Genomic DNA, 22345 nt, shown 5'->3' with positions numbered 1-22345 from the left:
ACTCTTTGTTGATACACCTGTACACTTCTCTTGACGGCAAGCTGAGATTGAAGCTGGTTGTTTTTGTTGGTTTTGTTTTAATTTTGCACATAGCTACACCAGGAATATCTGCACTAACCGTCCCTAATTTAGCAGTGTAAGACGAGAAGGAAGGCAAATAGTCATCACCACCCGTCGTCAACTCTTGGACTACTTTTCACCAATAAGTAGTGGGACTGTGGGCCACGTCATAACGTCCTCACAGCTGAAAGGGCGAGCGTGTTTGATGCGACGGGGATTCGAAGTTTGAAGCACACGTATGTTTCATCAGTGACAATATTTAACGTACTTTTAGAAATTCTAACGTGCGAAATTTACTGAAGTTAAACAGTTTCTAAGGTTCGAAATCTGTAAACGTTCCTGGTTAGTTTCTGTAGTTTTCCAGTTAACAAGCGTTAATCACAATTATAGCTGCCGAGGCTTATTGTATACTGACTGTAGCTGACCAAGAATAATTTTCTGCTATCTCTCGGTTAGCTGCTATTATACGATTAACACGAGATTCCTGAATGTTTGAAAATGAGCTAGTGTTTTCGTGAAACAAATATCGTTGATGCTTATTCTAAAGAATATTGTAAAAAATTAATGAACATCCAGGACAATCCACACCCATCAATATACGTCACATGCAAAAAAGAAAACTATAGTGAAACAAGCGTAGGTATTAAATTAAAAATATAAAGTTAAATCCATTATAATTTCCTTCCCATTTTGATATCTATGTTGTCATACAAACTTTTAATTATCTCATTCTTCGCCATTACCACCGGCCTCTTCCCTCCATTTTACCTTTTGTACGCCATTCTTGAATAGCCATCATTCGTCATCTTGTGTTCCTTGAAGGCTTTTTTTCTACTTGATAGTTTGCTGTTCATTTTAGTTCCACCACCATACATCAAGCTGTTTGGTTCAGTTTTTTCAGCTCTTTCTGTGTATCTCTTCATTACTCACCTTAATATTCTCGACTTCTTTCCTCTTTTCCTAATTCTTATTCTTCATTATGTACATTCAATGTTGGTAGGATACTGTTACTCCTGGTATCAATTAACATTCAACGTTTTTTTTCTGTCCTCCATTCGGACTATGATGTAACCAATCTGAGTCTGGTACTGGTACCTTCTGTAAGTGATAAGGTATCACTCTCATTCGGAATCCGGTATTTGTCAGGAATACATTTCATTTCCTGTCATTTTTAGTCATATCTCTCCTTACACGTTTTTTATTCCATATATTCTCTTCTCGTGTGTTCCACTTGTTATCTTATCCAGGTATGCTCCCACCATCAACATTCCACTTTCTGGCATCCCTACAATTATATCCTGTAGTTTTTCTTCAACTTATCGACGGAGCATTCTATCTGCAGACCATAACCAGACACTAAGTTCTTCAACCAATTCTCAGTTGCCACCTTCACGCGCATGAATCAATCCGACGTTTTCTCAACTCGACCACTTCCATCTTAAATTACTATCTAGTTCAATTCCAAAATTGCTCTTACCTTTTGATCATCCCGAGTGTAACAGCTCTTAGCTTTCACTTATGTTTTTTGTACTCTCTCCTTTCCACTTCGTGTCTTTAATAGACGTAATCTTTACCTTTCTTCTTTCTAGTACATCTGTTGGTTCTTTGCTTCTATCAGTCATTCTGTCGACATTCAATGCTACTATTTTTAGTTTCCAGATCTCTTCTTTAACCACTTTCGGTTCAGCGGTATCCGTTTATTTTAAAAACCCGCCTGGGGAATAGGGGGCAGCGTCGACTAGAGGGGGATATCCTAACTCTCTGACATACCACGTGATTCTTATCCATATTTGTTTTATAGTGTTTTTGTGTCCAAGTTGCCAGTTTTGATGACAAACACCATCTTTACCCAACTGGATTTGGAACCGATAATGGAGAAGTTATAAATAAAATGTATTATTCCTTATTTCGAAAACTAGAGCACCAGAAAAGGAAAGAAATGCCAAAGCAATACAGCACTAGCAGAGACATGTTTCTTCAGAATGGTTAAAATGGTGCTGTTTGGTTGTACCAGAGACATCACAAAGATATGTTTTGTACATATATGGATGTAAGACCTTCACACCGACTCCCATTTTACCAACGTTACGCAGCTCCTTTACTTTTTATTGTAAGCTCACTTGCATTTAAAAGTATCAAAAGTTTAAATACATTGACTAATCTTTCAATCACAAGGAAAAGTTTTATAGAACAATTTGATCCTCTGGAAATTTCAATTGGTTGGTTTAAAACACGTTCAAAGAACAAATAAATATAATAAGGATCCCCAAACCAGTAAGATTAGCTAATAAATCTGCACTGACATGATTGTGACTGGAGAAAAGCCAAGACAGTAGTGAACGTTAAAACAGGTCCAACAACTAAGCCTGAACTGAGATCGAAAAATAAAACTAGATATTTCGACCTCTCCCACTCTCACGGTAAGTTAAAGAACACCAAGTGTTTTTCTTACTGAACCCTCTCTTTACTGAAGTCCAAGAGTGATTAGAATAATACAGGAACAGGTGGTTACTTGTACTAGAACAACAAAGCAACAAGTGACTTTTGACACTTGTTTCCTTACTTTACCACCAAAATTTATGAAAACTAAAAGTACGATGACAACTAATCAATTACTGTGAATTATAACTTTATTTTTTAATATTTTAATTTTTGTCCATAAAAGGTTGTTTTTTCTTCTTTATACATGAACAGTGATAGGTGAATTCTAGAAATGTCATGAACGTTTTGGCTACTATAGAATCTGAAAACTTCCTGTATTACGCAAAATCTGCCCAACGATAGAACACATTTCAACGCAATGAATTGTTTTGGAATTTCGCACAAAGCTACTCGAGGGCTATCTGTGCTAGCCGTCCCTAATTTAGCAGTGTAAGACAAGAGGGAAGGCAGCTAGCCATCACCACCCACCGCCAACTCTTGGGCTACTCTTTAATTAACGAATAGTGGGATTAACCATCACATTATAACGCCCCCACGGCTGCGAGGGCGAGCATGTTTGGCGCGACGCGGGCGCGAACCCGCGACCCTCGGATTACGAGTCGTACGCCTTACGCGCTTGGCCATGCCAGGCCTAATCATTTAATAAAACAGACCAGTGAAAGATTCTGAAACCAGATAAAAGTGATGGAGTAATAACCTTAACGAATCAGAGAATTTAAGTACTAAGAAATAGACAAATAGTAGTGATAAGAAATTTTATTAAAGTTGTTAAACTCTATCATATCAAAATGTGATAGTTCATATCTTATTAGAATTACATGATATGAAACAAAACGTATCGTTTCCTGATATGTATCGATATTACCGTTCAAGCCATAAAAACTGTTTTCTTTTTCTTTAGAATGACGTTTTTAATTTCTGTGAGATGAAAGAAACTATTGGTGAAATACTTTATACTGTCTGTAAATTCCTAATAAAGTATATTACTTCAACACTTTTGATCCAAAATTGGAAGTCTTCAAATTTTTATATTTTGAGATGAATTTATATACTTTGTACTTATTGAAAAACATTTAACTTATATTACGTACATTTGTCTGTTGAATTTCGCGAAAAGTTACACGAGGGCTATCTGCGTAGGCTCTAATTAATTTAGCAGTGTAAGATTGGAAGAAAGGCAGCTAGTCATCACCACCCACCGCCAACTCTTTAGCTATTCTTTTACCAATGAATACTGGGGTTATCTGTCACTTTACAACGCCCCGGCTACTGAATGGGCAAACATATTTATGTGATGGGGATTCGAAGTCTTTCTTTGGATTATAACGAATTATGCTAATTCTTACCAAATCAGCCTTGTCTTAATAATACCAGCAAAAATAACATGATTTACCATAAACAACAGTTATCAATGAATCGCTTTAACATAAATGTATCTTTCACTTGTTATTGAATATTCTATTAAGTGATATTTAGGTTACCTGAAAAACTTGTAGAAAAAGAAATGTTAATAAGATTATTATTTAATTCCTGTGGTGTTTGTGGTAGTTAAATGTACACAATATTCTCCAGTCTGAACCAAAGCAAATTAAACTTTTAAGAACGTTTTGAAGGATTTGTACGGAAAAAAAATAGAGAAAAAACAAAAATTATTATTTACAATGTACGAGTTAGGGTTTGAGAGCTGCATTTGATATATAAAAGTTTAAGCGTGCCAATAATAAATGAGTTGAAATACCATTCATGAAGAGATGTAGTAAAGAACCAGCTTATTTGTTTATAGAGGAATTTTACGTCTTGTAAATGTAATGTAAAATAAATGAAAGGGGATGTTATGACCAGAGTCGTATTTATATTCAATTACGCAAGGTTGATGATTGTGCTCGTTTATGTGGGTGCTTTTTTCCCTGTTTCTCTGACGTAGCTTTATGTACTATTATTTGTTTTTGTTTTTGAATTTCGCGCAAAGCTACTCGACGGTTATCTGCGCTAGCCGTCCCTAATTTTGCAGTGTAAGACTAGAGGTCAGGCAGCTAGTCCTCACCACCCACCGCCAACTCTTGGGCTACTCTTTTACCAACGAATAGTGGGATTGGCCGTCACATTGTAAAGTCCCCACGGCTGAAAGGGTGAGCTTGTTTAGCGCGACGGGGATGTGAACCCGCGACCCTCAGATTACGCACGCCTTAATCAACCTGGCCATGCCGGGCCTTAAAAATGTACCCGTAGATGTGTCGGGGATCGTATCCAGAACCTTTCACGTGTAGAGCGAACGCTTTACCACTAAGCTACACTCCTTACTGTCGTTTGTGTTCATAAACAACATTACGAATATTGCTGTCTTCACGATCTCTAGTGATAACAATAGGCCTCGTCAGTAATAATATGGTCGGTAATGTGTTGTTTTAACAAATGAGATTAAAATTAAAAGTTTCAATTTAAATCCCTTTTAACTACTGGTTAAAATCATAAGAATCACTAAATCATAAGAAGTGTAAAATCATTTAGAAAGGAATAAGCCCAAAGGATATTTTCGCTTGAAGTGGTTGTTCAACTCTTTTATTATCGGAATATCTTCTTTGCTTCACAAACCTAAGTATTTAATACCCATGCTAGACATATTTTATAATGAATAAAAATAATTCCGTTACTATTGTCAAACCCTACAAATGGGTTCTAAGATTAAAGAATATGTTAGATGTAAAATTCGATTTTTGCATACTAATTTAAAATCCGTAATGAACAAATTAAGTAAAATGTGGGATAAATATCTGCAAACATATCTGATTTTAAGAATAAATATTTGGTTTCATTGACTTCTAACTCTCCATCAATTCTTTATAGTATTAAAATAACAAACATTTGTGTTAAAAATATCTAATTTGTATATGTAAATATAAGTGTAGAGCTAATTCAGAAAATAAGAGTCGTACGGCAATTGTATTAATCTGGAACCATATTATACAATCTAAAGACAGATCGAGCGTGGTCTGTATAAGTGAGATACCTTACATTTTTAGGTTTAGAAAGTTTAAAGAAAACATTGTATTCGTGAGGTTGATTTTACGAAGAGCATCATATTTACTTTTAACATTGTTAACTGCTAAAACAGAAGAATCACATTTTGTATAACTGACCAACGCATTCAAATGAGCTTAAACAAAAATATCGCAAACATATGGTTACATTAATAATCAATATTGTCAGTTAATTCAAATGCTTTCCTGACAGTAAATATAGAGGGAATCCATTTTTAATCAATACACATTGTGGGTGACATTAAATTCATAGGTAACGGCTGAAGTACATTCAATATCGAGAAGGGTGATTTCGATTTAAATGTTATTTGTGTTAAATTAATAAGGTTTAATAAACGAAAATAAGACCTAAAATAAAATAAAATAATTTTATTTACCTATGACATTATGTTTGTAATCACCTTCACCATTTCCACATGTGTAAATTCCCGCGTTTTCAAATTCCACATCAGTCAACAATAATTCGCCGCCATCTTTCCTTTGTATTCTCTCCCTACTAATCACTACTTCATTCAGAGGTGTGTACCAATTTATCAGTTTTCCTTCTTTATTATGAACATCTTTTGAACAGATTATTGTAACAGTAGAACCATGTATAATTTCGTGGTCTACTGTAGACCCTGAAGCAAGCAGTAAACTAACGTAAATGTACATTAATTCACTTAAAATAGCCATAGATATAATTATTCTTATTTTCACTGTAAGGCCTTATATTTAACATTCTTTTCTGTTTCTAAGTGAAATATCGCTGTTGCTATGCGCATAAAATGTTCTTGTTTGAGTGACGTCATGAACTGATGTGATGTAGTATTGTTTAGTGAATAGCTTGATTGACAATAGTGACATAAATATTGTTTGTTGATTTCATTAATTTAATGCAAAGCTATACGAGAAGTATCCATGCTAGCCATCCCTAATGTAGCAGTGTAAGAGTAGAGGGAAGGCAGCTAGTCATCACCACCCACCGCCCACTGTTGGGCTATACCATTACTAAAGAATAGTGGGATTGACCGTATCATTATAACGCTCCCAAGGGCGAAAAGGCGAGCATGTTTAGAGGGACAAAAATTCGATCCCATAACCCTGTGATTACGATTCGAACGTTTTAACTATCTGGCCATGCCGGACCTGAAAAAAGTATTGTTGTCTTAATTAGTCTGAAGCAACTTACTTTGTCGTTTTGATAAAAATCGCGTAAACTACATATAGTATCAGACTGGACATACAAATGGCGTTTTCAGAAATATTTTGTCTCTCATTATTATTGGTATATAGCAGTTGATGCGATTCGTTAACATAAAAAAGTTCTTATTGCTGTTAATCACACTAGTGTTCTAATTTTACTAATACTACTTATTGTCAATACGTTCTAGACGTACTCTGTAGACTATGTAATAATAGCTGGATTTCATTACCGAAAGATCTTTTCTCAACTGTACTCTCGCAGACGGCAAAGCGCAGTTAGCCCACTATAGAATTGTACTTAATTCAGAAATCTGCACTACAAAATAAAAATAATTGTTAAAAATTAATTGATTACCAGAGTTATTCAAGTTTGTAAATACTTATTACAAAAATCCAGATCTGTTTAAAATATCGTGTAGTTATTATAGTTTCTTAATTCTTTTTGTCCGGTCATACGCAATAAAAAAAATATCCAAGACTTTAGCATCTCATACCATCAGCATAATTAAACAATTATATAAAAAAGTACTTTTACACTGGGTAAGTATATCGTGATATGTTTGTTTTGTTTTCAGTTTTTCGTAAAGTTACAGAAGGGCTACCTGCGATAGCCGTCCCTTCTTCAGTAGTATAAGAGTGGAGGGAGGGTAGTTAGTTCTCACCTCCCAGTGCCAACTTGCTAACGAATAGTGATATTGCACGTCACATTATAACTCCACCATCTCTGAAACGGCTAGCACGTTTGGTGTGACGGAAATTCGAACCTAAACCGACTACATGTTCCCATTTTACGCATGTCTATCTCTTTATTTGCTGTTAAGGTACTTTTGCACCCAGCATCTTAAAATGTCCATTTCTCAATTAAACTACCAATAAACCGAGAACAAAAGCATCCAAAACTTAAGCATAAAACATTTAACAAACTAGTAATATAAGTAATGTAAGCTTTCGTTAATCTATTATTTTTTGTTACTGTGACATTTCAGTTTTTGAAATGTTCTTTTATATTTCTATAAATGTTTAATAAATATCATCATAGAACTTCGTCTTTGAAACGTGTTCTAGGTTCGTAGAGTGACGTCTACATAACTTATGTTATGTTTTACTTTATCTGTTTGAAGAAAGAAGCATCATTCAGAATGATAATTTGGTTGTTAGATATCCAGCTCCTCTAATCGCTACAAACCTCATAGGGAAAGCTACTAATTCTGCCATCAGACTGTCATATAAAGTTAAGGGTTTTTTTTTTTTCTTTTTTTGGAGTCTTCAACAGAATGTACTTCGTGATCACGAGAAACCTACTTGATGTAACAATGTATTTCAATACGGCCAGTGTGGGTATTAAAACTTTTATTAAAATAAAGTAGACAAAAAGGCTTCAAACTTCTTATGTCATCTTCAGGTTAACAAAGATAATTTGGATATTTCTGTATTTTCTTTAGACGACACTTTACAACTATGTTTTTGAAGGCTGACTTAATTTCTTTGTGTCCCCTTCTTTATACACATACATTTCATGATAATATTTCGCCACAAGAAACAAAATATCTTTCTGTCTTTGACATTTGATATTACATTATTGATAACCATCAGAAAATAAACATTTAATCTTCTGTTTTATGTATAATGCCATCTCGTTCGCAGGATGGCTTTGAAGTTTTTCGGAACATAGATTTAAATCGGCTGTCACTCAGTTTACTTTAACTAGCTTAAGGAAATTGTTTTGATCCACAATGTTTGGTTAGAAAAACAGTTAAATTGTAATAATTATAGGACATTGTATGCTTTGTGTTTATTATTGATTGTGCTCTAAATTGTGTTTGAAATTAATAAATAATTTTGGAAAAAAATAAAAAACATCACCATTGAAAATTTGGGTTAGCATCTCACAACACTTTAAACCTTTGACAACAAAAAGAATTACAGCATTCACAATTAAGTACTAGATTTTTGTTATTTTTATGTACAAATTTGGTTTGTTATAAATGAAAAAAATACTTATTAGGTAACATACGAAAATATAAATGAAGAAATAGATTAATTTTTTTGCGAAGATCGTGTGTATTACATAATTTTATGCTGTAATTTGAACTAAGTGTACATAAGGTTATTCCTAACTTGTTACATAGGCTTAGTATAAAGGAAGTTGTCATATTTAACTGATGCAAGCCTGATGATAGTCGGGATAAATAATGATAAGCTTTTATTGTAATCTGCAGGGATTTTAGAAAGGGAAAATATTATTTCACATTTTTTTTTTGTTACAAGGTTAAACAAATGGCCTAACCTCATGTAGTGTAAGTGTAGAGAAAATAATACATAACATACATTTTTACCAAAAAATAAGTTGATATTCAATTAGAAGATTGTAGAAGCTTTGCAAATGAAATTTGGAAACTGTAATATTAAAAATATATAAATTGTATTAATTTTAGCATGAAAATCACCTTGCTCTTATACCAGTCAAAGTTTACAATTGAGACAACTCTTTATAAAAAAAAAATTATTATGGATATTTTTGAGTTTCTCATTAGTTATTGTATGCACTATATTTTGTTTGATAAGAATCACTTCAGTGTTTGTTCCTTTCAATTTTTTCAGGGAGTATTTTGGAATTAAGATAAGCCTGTACTTTGTTTGGCTTGGATATTACATCTGTATGCTGATTCCAGCTTCAGAAGGAGGAGTGTTGTGTTTTCTGTATGGGTGCTTCACCTTGATGGGTGATGCTCACAGGTTTGAATAAGGGGGAGAAAAAAAGAGTTACCAAACAGTTTATTATTTTTATAACTCATGTTTGATCATTTTCTAAATTATACCTCAGATAAATCAGTTACTTAGAGCTATGTGATTGATGGAATGTGGTAAGTGATTAATCACTGGATGTAATTAATCACTGTTTAGCTAATTAATTATTTTCACACAAGCTATTTGTAGCTGGAATAATTGTAAAGAATAATAATTGGAACCATTAATTTTTATTGGTTGATGTGTTTTGAACCACTAAAATATTTTAAATAATATTTGTGATAAATTGATTTAAACATAATTTCAATTAGTCAGTTATTTTATGTGTCATTATCATTGAAATTGATAGTTGTATATTATGATTGATATAAATGTACAGCTGTACTGTGTTTATTATATAAACTTGAAACAAAATTGCATTTTTTTACAGTAAGGACATTTGTGAAGACTACAAGAACACCATTTTATGTGATGTAGATATGGAATATCAGGACAGATATAACTCATCTTTTCGACATTGGTGCTGCTGTATTTTTTGCTGTTTTTATGTCACTCTGGGGTAAGTATTATATAGATTTACATGTTAAAGTTGAATAAATATTATTCTCTACTTCAGACTCTGTTAGAACTTTCATACACAAAATATCAAATTGTTATTTAGTTTTAATACTTTTTTTAAGTAATGCTTTTCTTGTGACTATTTTTTTTTGCATGTTGACTATCCAACATGCATAGTAATTTTGATTTTATGATTAAAAATACTTGTATGCATCAGAAAATGTTCAAATTTCACATACACAATTTTTATAACCTCCAGATAATTATCAAACATTTTTGTACAGAAAAAAACTTAATATTTTGTCTGTTATTTTTACTAATGAAACTCTATATGGGCTTGATAGATTTGACCACTATAAACAATTACGAAATTAATATAAAGAATGCTTTTTTTTTCATTCTGAAATAACTACAAATTATAATTCATATAAAATAGCTTAAATTTGATAACATTAAACATTTATGTACAAGGGGAGGACAGAAAAGTGCCCCTCTCTTGAAAAATGTTGTTAATTTATTTGATATCATTTTTGAACAGATCTCATGAAGTGCATTTTACACATTTTTCTACTATCTAATAAAATATATAACAAATTAACAGCATTTTTAAGGGGGGCCACTTTTCTTGTCCACACCATGTACATATATAAATTTATTATATTGATCTTTCAACTGTGTCTGGATAACAGTGTAGAAGTTACAATGACATGGTGCATGTGTGCTCATATTACTATGTACAGTAATATAAAACTGACCTTTACAAAGGACCTGAATTTTGGGAAAGTAACTCACTAAGAAAATCCTCATGAGATGTGTAGTAATGGACACCCATAGCAAAAGGGTTACTTCAACATAAAAACGTCCAACATTGTATACCTGCAATACTTGAAATGGTCTTAATTTCAAACCAACATAAAGCACATCAAATTTGCTTCACATCCAAGACTTCAAACTTCTATAACTAAAATCTCCCATCAAAGACTTCAAAATATTTCCAAAAACATGTTATTACTTTGAGATTTCTTTATCTGTAATTTGGAACTTTTCAAGGAAAAAAGAAAACACTTTACAAAGTTTTTAATTACTAACACTTTGGTGAACAAAAATAGTTGAATTAATTGTCACAAGTCACATCAGTTTAAAGAGTGATTTATATTCTGTTACAATTTCTGTCTTTACTGATGATAAACCTTTCACTTTGTTTTTATTTACTTTCAGCTGTAATATTTCTTGAATTGTGGAAAAAGTATTTGGAAATAATTACCCACCACTGGGATATGACTAGTTTTGATACTTTAGAGGTAATGTGTACCTTAGTAACTAACTTTATCACAATGGGCTTGTGTATTTAAGATGAACTTTTAACCATGGCAGTATACCTACTGTGATTCTGAAGGTACTAGTTGTGTCATCACAAACTTTGACAGTAATCATAAAAATATTTTAATTATATGTTGTCATAGTGTTGACTGTTCTGATTACAAAGTGATTTTTTATGTTAAAATTAAAAATACTTCATTTAAAAATTTTCAAATTTCACTTATGTAGTTCTTTAAACCTCCTTAATAAATATCAGATGTTTGCTGTCAGTAAAAAGTTTATTTTATCTGTTATTTTACAAACTATAACTCTAAATGATCAGTCAATTTAAACACCCTCATAACCATCATAAAAATTATGAAATAATTGTAAATTACATTTTTATTGTGCTAGAATGACAGCAAATTGTGACCCTAAACTGTGATAGTTTATCCTAAATAACTAAAAACTTGTGACATCTGTTTATTCTTAATCTCATAGTTTTATCGACTTTTGAACCACATGTAACTATTAATACTTCATCACAAGTTTTAAATCACTTGGTGAACATTCAGCTCATGTTACCCTATTGAATTACATTAAACAATATGAAGAATATTTCTTATTACTATTCATTATTTTAGCTAATCTAACCTAACAACTTTCTTGTTTTTTCATTTTAGTTACTTTTATAGTAATAAATAAAGAATATTCATGAAAAACATAAAATGTACTGTTTACCAGCATCTTTTTTTGTTCTTTACTCATGGCACTACCACACTATATGCCCCCTGTTAGTACAGCAGTAAGTCTATGGATATACAACATCTGAGAGAACTATTGGCAGCTTGTAAAAGAGAAGCTGTGATAGGTGTGCATGCCAAATGACTCTAATTTCCTAGTGTATGACATCATAAATAAATAAAATAGAAAGCTGTAACATTTTTGCCTTGTCTGAGTAATAACTACAGTGGAACCCTTCTAAGTGGCCATCCACCAGGTTTGGTCATCCCTTGAAAGTGGTCATTCAATCACAGTCCATTTTTGTTTACATAATCCTTAATTATGTACAGTGGAACCCCTCTGATCAAGCCAGTTTGTCTCAGTTCCGAAAGTGGCTGCTTTAGAAGGATTTCACTGTAATTTACATAAAATCATTCAATAAGTAAATTATAGAAGAAGGGAGAATCTAAGAACTTAAATACAATTAAAATTTGATTCAGTAATTACATTGTGATGTAAAGTTTACTTGTATACATCGATAATAAACTAGCTTAATTACATTTTGAATTTAACTCTGTAAAAGGTTGTGACATATGCAGTTTGACGTTCCTGATGGGTAAATGACCTTGTTTTCCTGCCTTGATTGGGTGTTCAGGACCTTTAACTTTTATGATGACAGTAGAAGTGTTTGGTGTTGGTTTTACAACAAAACTGTAACTAAATATACTCTATCAAACAAAATTAACAAGCTGTGTATCTTTTGTATGAATTTTTTCTTAAAAGTATTGAAAATTATTAAATTTAAAAAAATGCCTTATTCTTCTTGAAAATACAGTTATTTTGGGTAAATGGTCTTCAAAGGTATAATTTAAAGAAGGTGATAAAACACTTTTTTTAAAGTAATTTAGTATAAATGCACCACATATAGTTTAAAAGATAACAAAGTATAAAAAATTAATGTTAATAATAAAAGTTTAAAAGATCTTGATAGAACATTGTTTGAGATTGAAAGTTTAAAATGTGAACTTTTGTGCTTGTTTGAAATGTTCTTATTTAAAGTTCCTGGCCTGGCTGCCAGGTGGTTGAGGCACTTGACTCGTAATTATTATGTGATGGTCAATCCCATTATTTGTTTGTAAAAGAGTGTCCCAAGAGTTGGCAGTGGGTGGTGATGACTAGTTGCCTTCCCTTTTGTCTTATACTGCTAAATTAGGGACAACTAGCACAGATAGCCCTCGTGTGGTTTTGTGTGAAATTCAAAACAAAGCAAATCATTTAAAGCTCATTAAATTTTATCCCTTTTTTTAAACAAAACAAAAAACAGGTTAGATGTTCCAATACCTAAGTTGTGGTTTTATTATCTCCTTCAAAAATAATGTAAATTGAACTTCAGAAGGAATATTACAGCAGTTTTTTATCAGTTCTGGTTCTTTTTCTAAGGCCACATATTTGAACTTTATTTCTTACAAGTTATGAAAATTTATTACTTAGTTTTTTACTGATGTGTTTTTCTAAATGCTTCTGTGATGTACACTGTAACATGTAAATGAACCATGTATTTCCTTTTGAAAGAGATGAGTACCACACACCATATTTTCCTGGTCTGTGATGTTACTACTTGAGAGTATTTATTTATGAGTTAATTTGAGTATGTAGGTGTGTACACTAAAGTTATGTAAACATTTAAGATTTCAAATTTAAAGAAGAACCAATTATGAGAACAATGAAGTTTAGAAACAGGTTCAACAGGTAATGAAGACTTTATTTAACACAGTAACAGTGTTTGGTCTTCAGTGGGAATGAGAAACTTATCTGTATACAGTAATATGTATGTATGTATGTGTATGTGTACATTATTATCAAAAATTATTAATTCAGGAAGCGATGTAGGGATCGTCGGAAAATTTGAATCAAAATATAAAAATTGTATTTTCAAGCTGACAACTTGGGACTCTTAAAAAAATAAACAAACTATTTTGATAAGTACTGTAAGCATGGAGCTAAAAGAGGGGTTTATAGCTTAAGAAAATAATACAGACATTACTTCCAGCTGTAATTATTTATTTTTTTAGAGACTTTAGCTACAGGCTTGACAATACAGTCTCTGTATTTTGATTCATGTTGTTTCTTTATTTTTCTGACAGTCTAGAATGAGTTTTAATTATATTGTTACTTAAGTTGATTTTTATATTCATTTATACAGAATACATTCTAAACTACACAAGTGTATGTGAATTCAGTTGAATGTTACATATTTCTTAACAGTTTACTGTTACTTCTGCTTTATGTTCCACTCATCCACCACATATTAAAAATAAATAACAAATGTTCAAGATAAAATAAACATATTTACTGGTATACACCTGTAACATACAAACTGTAAAATTGTTCTCAAAGGACCATTGTGAAGGCAAAGATTGTATGATCACAAATTTAATGAGTAGCTTCCATCAGCTTGTACTATTATATAACAAAAGATGAACAGTAACAAAGGAATCTCATCAGAATGGAATAATGTTTCTTTTAAAAAAATACAACAAAGTTTAGTACAACATAAACATACACAGTCACATGCTTACTTTGATACATAACAATATGTTTGTTCTTCAACAGCCTGCTGTGTACAAGTGTTTGTTAGAATAAGGCAACACAAATAATTCTCTCAGTGGCACACTTTGCTAAATTGCTAATTATCAATAACTTTTACTACCACTACCTGTTTAAAATTGCAATAGCTATATGAAAGAGTAATATATGCAGTGGTAATAAATACTGAATATGAACTTGTGACTTTTGCTCAGTACATAAAACAGTAGAAAGAATTACCGATGTGATATTGAATAGTAGCATCTGTTATGGTAATCATCCAGTGTCAAACAGCTGTTGAAATGTTGCCAGGGAAATAAATTTGAGTAATGATGAACAACAGTGGCTTGAATAACAATATCCATCATCAGAATCGCCTAATTTTGTTGTATCTGTTTCCAATAAAAACACTAGAAAATGCACAAGCTGTAGTTTCCAACTAATGCACATACTAGTAAAACACTGGATTTTTTGATGGCTAAAAATGAAGGACTCAGAAAATTTCACAGCATGACATAATTAAGGATGAGGAAGTAAGTTCAAAAGTACTGTCAGTTTCTTGCAGAAATCTCAGTGGAGTCCTGTAACACAATAAATATCATTTGAAATAATTTTATAGTGGAATCAAAATAGTGAGTTGTTGCTTGTGTAAACTGTCAGCAATAGATCTACAGTTTTATTTGCTTACATTTTTTTATTTTCTCTATTTGTGGATTTTAAATATGTAGTTTTTAATTATCTCCTATGTTGACTTTTTTAATGCACAGCAATGAGAAAATATGTGTTTAGAGTGAGACATGACCCCCACTAGGCACGTATAAAATTATTCCAGTAGAAAAACAGCTCTTTCAAATAAAACAAGTGTTTAAAACATCTCCTTAAATAACGAGTTGTGTTTTTTGAAGTAATTATTTATCAAGGTTTTGTGTAAAGTTGTTTAACGTAAGTCCACTCAGAACAATTTTGCATCTGTTATGTACTTATAACCACATAACGCATCTTTTACTGAAAAATAATTAATTTTTAAGTAAGTCATGGACATTCACAGTATTCCATATAGCATATCTGTCAATGTTGTGGTTCAAAATGCTCAGTCGATTTTGTTGTAGTTTTGTGTAACAATAACATGAATAAAAAATAATATGATTAAGTAGGCAAATTTTAATTTTGTCTCAACAATCATGAAATTATGTATTTTGCTTATTATCAATCTTTTGGTGGTCCAATCTATTTACAAGAAAGGTTTTCAGTGGTGTTTCAAGAATAAGTCTACTTTTAAAGGTTTTTTTACCCAAATGATTAGAGATCACAAAAAGGCTTAATAGAGATATCCTAGTACCACAGATGGTACTGTTTTAGAGTAAGGCTGCATTTTAAAATTAAGATGATTTTTATAACTTCATGGTCATTGATTTTTGGTCCTATGTTTAAAGTAAAATTGTTTTTAAAAGATGCACTTTGTAAACTTGGGAGGATTTTTTATTATTTTCAGTGAATCCAGTTTCCAATTTTCTGTAGTATAGCATTCGAGACAGTTATTTCTCATAATTATGTCTCCACAGAGAGGTGTACTGTATTTTAAGATGACTGGTATGGGTATTAAAACTTTTATTACAATAAATTAGAGAACAATGTTTCAACCTTCTTAGGTCTCTTAGGCCTTCAGGATAACAAAAAGAGTTTTAATACCCATAGCAGCCATCTTGAGATACATTTTTACTTCACTTGGGTTCCTCATCATCATAAGAGAGATACAGTTTTTCTGTTGTTTCATCTTCTTCCAAACCCTTTTCAATCGACTACCATACCTACATATCTTGGTAGATTATCTTGAAACTTGGTAGGGTCATACTTTGATCCAATATAATTTATTTATTTTATTATATTAATATAGGTATTAAGGCGTTTCTTTATATTGGTTTATTTTGTGTTTAAGTTGTTGTATAAGTAAGGCTTATTTAATTTTGCATTTATTTATGTTTGTTTCTTTATTTAGTATTTGAGTGTTTTCTATGGTTGTTTTGTGTTTATTTGACTTGCAGTGTTCGAAAACGTGTGTAGATGATTTTTATGTTCTTTGAATCTGGTTTCCATTTTTCTACTTGTTTCTCCAATATAGAAGTCGTGGCAGTTATCACATTGTATTTTATAAATAATGTTGGTGTGGTGTTTGTCAGAGTAGTTTTTACATAGAATAGACTTCAGTTTTGTTCCTGGTTTTTGAATACTTTTGGTATTAACTGGAATGTCATATTTTGTTACTAGTTTCTGCCAAATGTTGGTTATTTGTCTGCTGATGTCAGGAATATATGGTATACAGCAGTATATGGTTTCGTGGTTTTTTTTATTCGTGAGCTGTATTTACTTTAGTTGGTTGATTTTGCTTTCTGTGTAGGTGTGTGCTTATAATGTTTTCTACGGTTTGTGGAGGAAACTTAGTGATGTTGATGAAGTATTGTTTTATTTTGTCTAATTCATCGTTAATTTTATCTGGTGAGCATAGTTTTATGGCTGTGTTTATTTGGTTTCTTAGTATGTTGAGTTTTTGTTTTGTTTCATGTGCTGAGTCCCAAGGAATGTATAGTCCAGTATGGGTGATTTTTCGGTGGATTTCTGTTTTGAATTGTGTGTCAGTTCTTGTAATTTTGAGGTTAAGAAATGATATTTGATTGCTTTCTTCCTGTTCACATGTGAAGTTAATGTTGGGATGTATAAAGTTAATGTGATTGAAAAAATTAAGTATGTGTTCTGTAGATTTGAATCCCGCAACCGTGTCATCTACATATCTGTACCAGTATAGTGGTGGATGTAATGCTGTGTTAATTGCTTGTGTTTCAACTTGTGTCATAAAAATATTGGCTAGGACTGGTGATACTGGGTTGCCCATGCTTAGGCCATTTGTTTGTATATAGTTTTGGTTGTTGAACATGAAGTTTGTCTTTATCGTGGTGAATTCTATGAGGGTTGCTAACTGGTTACTGGGAATTTCTATAGTTGGGTTAGGGTCTCGGATATAGAGTTCTAAGGCTATCTTGCAGGCTTCAGTGGTTGGAACTTCTGTAAAGAGGGATATAACATCGAAACTGGCCATTAAGGCTTTATGATTAAGTTGATTTAGATTAGACTTGAAATTAAAAGAATCTTTGATGAATGAGCTGGCTGATGTTACATATTTGGAGAATGCCCATGCTATGTATTTACCAAGATTGTAATTAAACGATTCATATGTGGACATTATTGGTCGTAATGGACAATCTGGTTTATGAGGTTTGGGGATGCTGTATATTTGCGGTGTGCATGAGTCGGTTTTACGTAGATAGGAATAAAGTGTTTGTGAAATTGTGTTGGCTTTTTTCATTTGTAGTAGTAATTTGTTCAGTTGTGTCTCGTGTGTCTTTGTTGGATTTGTGTTTATTTGTTTAAATTTGTTCGTGTCTGATAGGATGTTATTCATTTTTTGGATGTATTCATTCGTGTTCATTATGACTATAGCGTTACCTTTATCTGCTTTTAGAATTTTTATGGTTTTGTCTTGTTTTAGGTTTTTAATGGAATTAATGTCTCTTTTTGTAAGGTTGTTTTTTAGTTTTCTGTTTTGTGAAATTATGTTGATGGTTTTGTGAAGAATTCTTTGAAAAAATCGTTTAAGATGTTGTTTTTAGGTGTTTCTGGAAAATATAAATTTTTAATTTTACCTGGGAAGTTTGACTGTTGGATGTCAATAAAATTATCTAAGTTATCTTCTTTTTGTTGGTTGTTTCCTTGTTTTTGTTCTCTGTAGAAATTATCACAAGTCTCCTGCATAGAATTTCTAAACACGTTTTGATTTCTATGGTTGGAATGTTCCTAGGTGCTATTGCAAAGTTGAGTCCTTTGTTAAGTAGATGTATCTCGTCTGTGTTTAATTGTCAGTCAGATCTATTAATTATGAGGTTAGTCGACAGTTTGTTGTTTTGGTGTCTTTTCTGTTGTTTGCATCTTAGTTTTCTAGTTTTTTGTTGTGGCAGATCTTTTTGTCTCTGCCATTCTTAGTATTGATTTGGTTTATGTTTTGTTGTATAAGTCCGTAAATCTCTGGTTTAATGCAGCATGCCAGCTGATGGTCTGGGTTCCTTTTTTGTTTTTGTAAGTCATGTAGTTCTTTGTATTTTGTTTTCAACATGGCTTTAAATTGTTTTTTCTGTATTAAATTTTGAATAATGTTTGTGTATTTATTAAATTTTTTTGAAAGTTTTACCTTTACAAAATTAGGGGTTAGTTGTTCTTTTCTACATTGTTGAATAAAATTGTAGAAACAACTGACTTACTGTTAACCTTCTCTAGATTTATAGAAGAATAGCCACCTTCCTTACTGAATTGTGTAAGTTTTACCTGTTTCTAATTTTGGCATTTCCAAAATGGACATAGGTTATTTTGTTCATCATTTAGAATAACAAACTTTAACCAGAATCTGACTGCAAAAGTTTTTATCCCTATTTATTTTAGTGCCAGATAAATACTGTTACAGTCACACAAAGTTTATCAGAATAATTTATACATCTTGAAAAAACATATACATTTTATTGGTGAATAAATCCAAATTATGCACACTTTTCAAAATAGAACTTATTTCTTTAAAAAATTAATTTATGCCACATTATGCATGTTATCTGAATTTTTAATTAACTTTTCTGTTTGTACAGAATGTATTAAAATAACATTAGAAAGTAATTATGTAAAAGTATATTGAACATCACTAACAGCACACTTTATCACTTTACCGGTCTTAGTTTTATTATTGTTCAAATCTGAGTGTTTTGTTAAATAAACTTGTGGATCAGTGTGAAACACTGTAAAGTATATTTAGTTGTAATACCATATAGTCTTGTGATCAAAGTAGTGAAACTGTTCACATTGCTAACAAATATATACAGAAATACATGAAAATTGTTCAAAATTTAAGTATACTTATGATATTTAGATGGTTATTTGTAACTTTTAATTTGGTTTATGTATTTGATTTAGTGACAGTTCATGGTGAAGAAGAGTAAATATCATATACAGTGTACAGGGATAAAATATCATATACAGTGTACAGGGATAAAATATCATATACAGTGTACAGGGATAAAATATCATATACAGTGTACAGGGATAAAATATCATATACAGTGTGCAGGGATAAAATATCATATACAGTGTGCAGGGATAAAATATCATATACAGTGTGCAGGGATAAAATATCACATACAGTGTACAGGGATAAAATATCATATACAGTGTACAGGGATACTGAAAAGGAAAACTTGTAAATATACATTTCAGAGGCTCTAAAGGCAATGCAAGCACAATATGCAAACAGTGCCATGGATATAGTATTTTAAGTCTTTTCATAAACATTAACATGTTAATATGTAACTCATATTGTCATCTTCATTTTTACCATCCTTTCTTGATTAGAAATACTTCTGCAGTGTATTTGATATTTAGCATACAACAGACTTGTACATTTTACTAACAGCTTGCAACATCTTGTGTCAATATGCACAATAAATTCAGAAATATAGTGAACATTCCATCTGTAATATGACATTCGTCCAATAAACCGACCCCATGCATTTTATATTAAGGATATATGTGTGTTTCAACATAATTTTTTATAAACTTGTGTATGAAGGCTACTAATAAAATAAATTTTAAAATATGGAATTTTATTTTGAGATAAAATCATGTTACAATTAATAGTAAAACATCTCTTGTTAATGCAGTCAATTTATGTAGAGATATTACATAAATTTGCTTCAGTACTGCACGTTATATATTTTAAAATTGTCAAAGATTACTAAAAATGTGTATAAAAACTACCATAAAAAGATATTTCCACTGTAAAACTAGAATGTAAAGCTCTTTTTTTCTGTTACAGTATGGAATGAAGTCAATCATTTTGATTTAAAATTAACTTGTGTTTCCTAATGATTTGGCTTGAGAAGTAGTTCGTGTTTGCTAATTCATGGAAACTAGTGTATCTAGACCACAACTGTCTTGATCAACAGTCATTGGTATCCTACTTCTGACAACAACAACAAAAAAATGGTGGAAGCTAAGATAAGGCTTAACATTTATTTAGATCATGGACAAATTAAGAAGAATATGGAAAATTCGTCTTCAGTTCCTATGATTTGAATTTTATTATGACTTCCTCTCCCTCAGTACAAAAATATTTGACCGTAGTATTTCTAATTACTCAAAACTACGTTGCAGAAATATCTTTGCTCCGTGTGACAGCAGCAGAGTCACCTAAAAGCTGGACCTGAACCAGACGTAGAATGATATTTATAACTATGGAAAATAATGAATTTTGTAAATAAGAAATAATTCACTTTCAGACAGAAAGATATTTATACTCTAAAGATTTGATTTGAAGAATAGAACTTAATGTTTCACCTAAGAGTTCTAAAAACCTCTGACATGAAATGATGAGTTTAATAGTATTATCAGTTGGTTGTCATTAGTGTTAAGGTAGTTTATCAAACATTTTTTATTTATGTCAACCTTTTTCTGTATGTTAATATTCTTTTTGTAAAATAGTAAATACTGTTCTGAAATATTGTATATAGAAATACATCGCACTCAAAGTGATTATGAAAATAGTTTGACTTTGAAGATGTACATGTTAAAGTTTGTCAACTACTATTCATCAGTTTTTTACATTGCATTTTTTAAAGGAAGGTGAGTAATTTGTGTTAAAATATGAAATGAAGTTGTTTACAAAAAAGAAACAGTGAACTCAAAATAAATGGTACTAAAAGACAGCTGATAATACATAGTTATAAAAACTAATCTTTCAAGTTGTTTTGTAGACTAACTTATTACTGTTCATAGAAGTGTTTAAAAATCACATGTAACATGATTTTTGAAACATTTTAATGTCTGCATGTGTAGGTTGAAGTAGATTAAGTTGTTGAAGCTAAACTGTTGTATTTACCTTTATGTGTTCATTTTTTTCTACTTTTGTTGGTTTTTAGTTTTTAATACAAAGATATTATTACAATTCATATGTAAGAAAAATGTTTTAAGCAATAAAAACAAACTTGTAACACCATAATAAAGGGTATTCCCTTTCAAATTCAGATTATAGGTAACTAATCAAATATTGAAGCACATTATTTTTTGTTCATTAAAAATAAACTTAGCATTATGAGGGCCCTTTATTTATAAATATTGCAGATAAAATTAATGTTTTAGCTGAATAATATAATTTATTGATGTACCAGTCTAAATATAACAAGTTTTCATTTTAAATAAAAAATAAAGTTTGTACATGTTCTGTATGTGTCATGAAATTTGTGGAGAGTCAAGAAAAAATGTTTTATAGAACTTGAAAAATCAGACAATTTTCATGAATTTCAAATGGAGGACAAGCTTCTTTCAGAAAGTGCATGTTGTATAATTATAGCATAAGATCATGTGATATTTCCTGAAGTCTGAATGTTATTCTTAACACTCAGTGTTTTGTAGTTATGTAGCAGTGGGTAGTTCAGACTGTGGTAGTGTGGAAATTAGTTTCTTATAGATGTTTAGTTGTTGTTATTCTTTTAATTGTGATTGTAAAATAGAATGTGAAATGATTTTGTGTTGTTTTCCAAGTTATTCAATGAGCTGATTAAAACATGTTACTTTTATATAGTTGACATATTGTGTAACAATGCTTATTTCACAAATTATAA

At 31.2% G+C, this 22345-nt stretch overlaps 1 protein-coding gene across 2 annotated transcripts; it reads left to right on the top strand.

Annotated features, from left to right (window-relative positions):
- The first annotated feature begins 8801 nt into the window (after window positions 1–8801).
- Window positions 8802–22143, top strand: LOC143242527 (anoctamin-2-like). Of its 2 annotated transcripts, none has more exons than XM_076485956.1 (4): window positions 8802–9022; window positions 9327–9461; window positions 9904–10032; window positions 20542–22143. In XM_076485956.1, exons 2-4 carry the CDS (start codon window positions 9385–9387, stop codon window positions 20549–20551), a joined length of 216 nt encoding a protein of 71 aa, XP_076342071.1. In that variant the 5' UTR covers window positions 8802–9022; window positions 9327–9384; the 3' UTR covers window positions 20552–22143. The 2 variants fall into 2 exon arrangements, with proteins under 2 accessions (XP_076342071.1, XP_076342070.1); XM_076485955.1 differs by lacking the exon at window positions 20542–22143 and adding an exon at window positions 11250–11529.
- Window positions 22144–22345: the final 202 nt, after the last annotated feature.

This window comes from Tachypleus tridentatus, unplaced genomic scaffold (genome assembly GCF_004210375.1).
Source record: "Tachypleus tridentatus isolate NWPU-2018 unplaced genomic scaffold, ASM421037v1 Hic_cluster_2, whole genome shotgun sequence".
Lineage (NCBI taxonomy): Eukaryota > Metazoa > Arthropoda > Merostomata > Xiphosura > Limulidae > Tachypleus > Tachypleus tridentatus.
The sequence above is the reverse complement of the archived record's forward strand: the minus strand, read 5'-3'. Positions and strand labels throughout refer to the sequence as shown.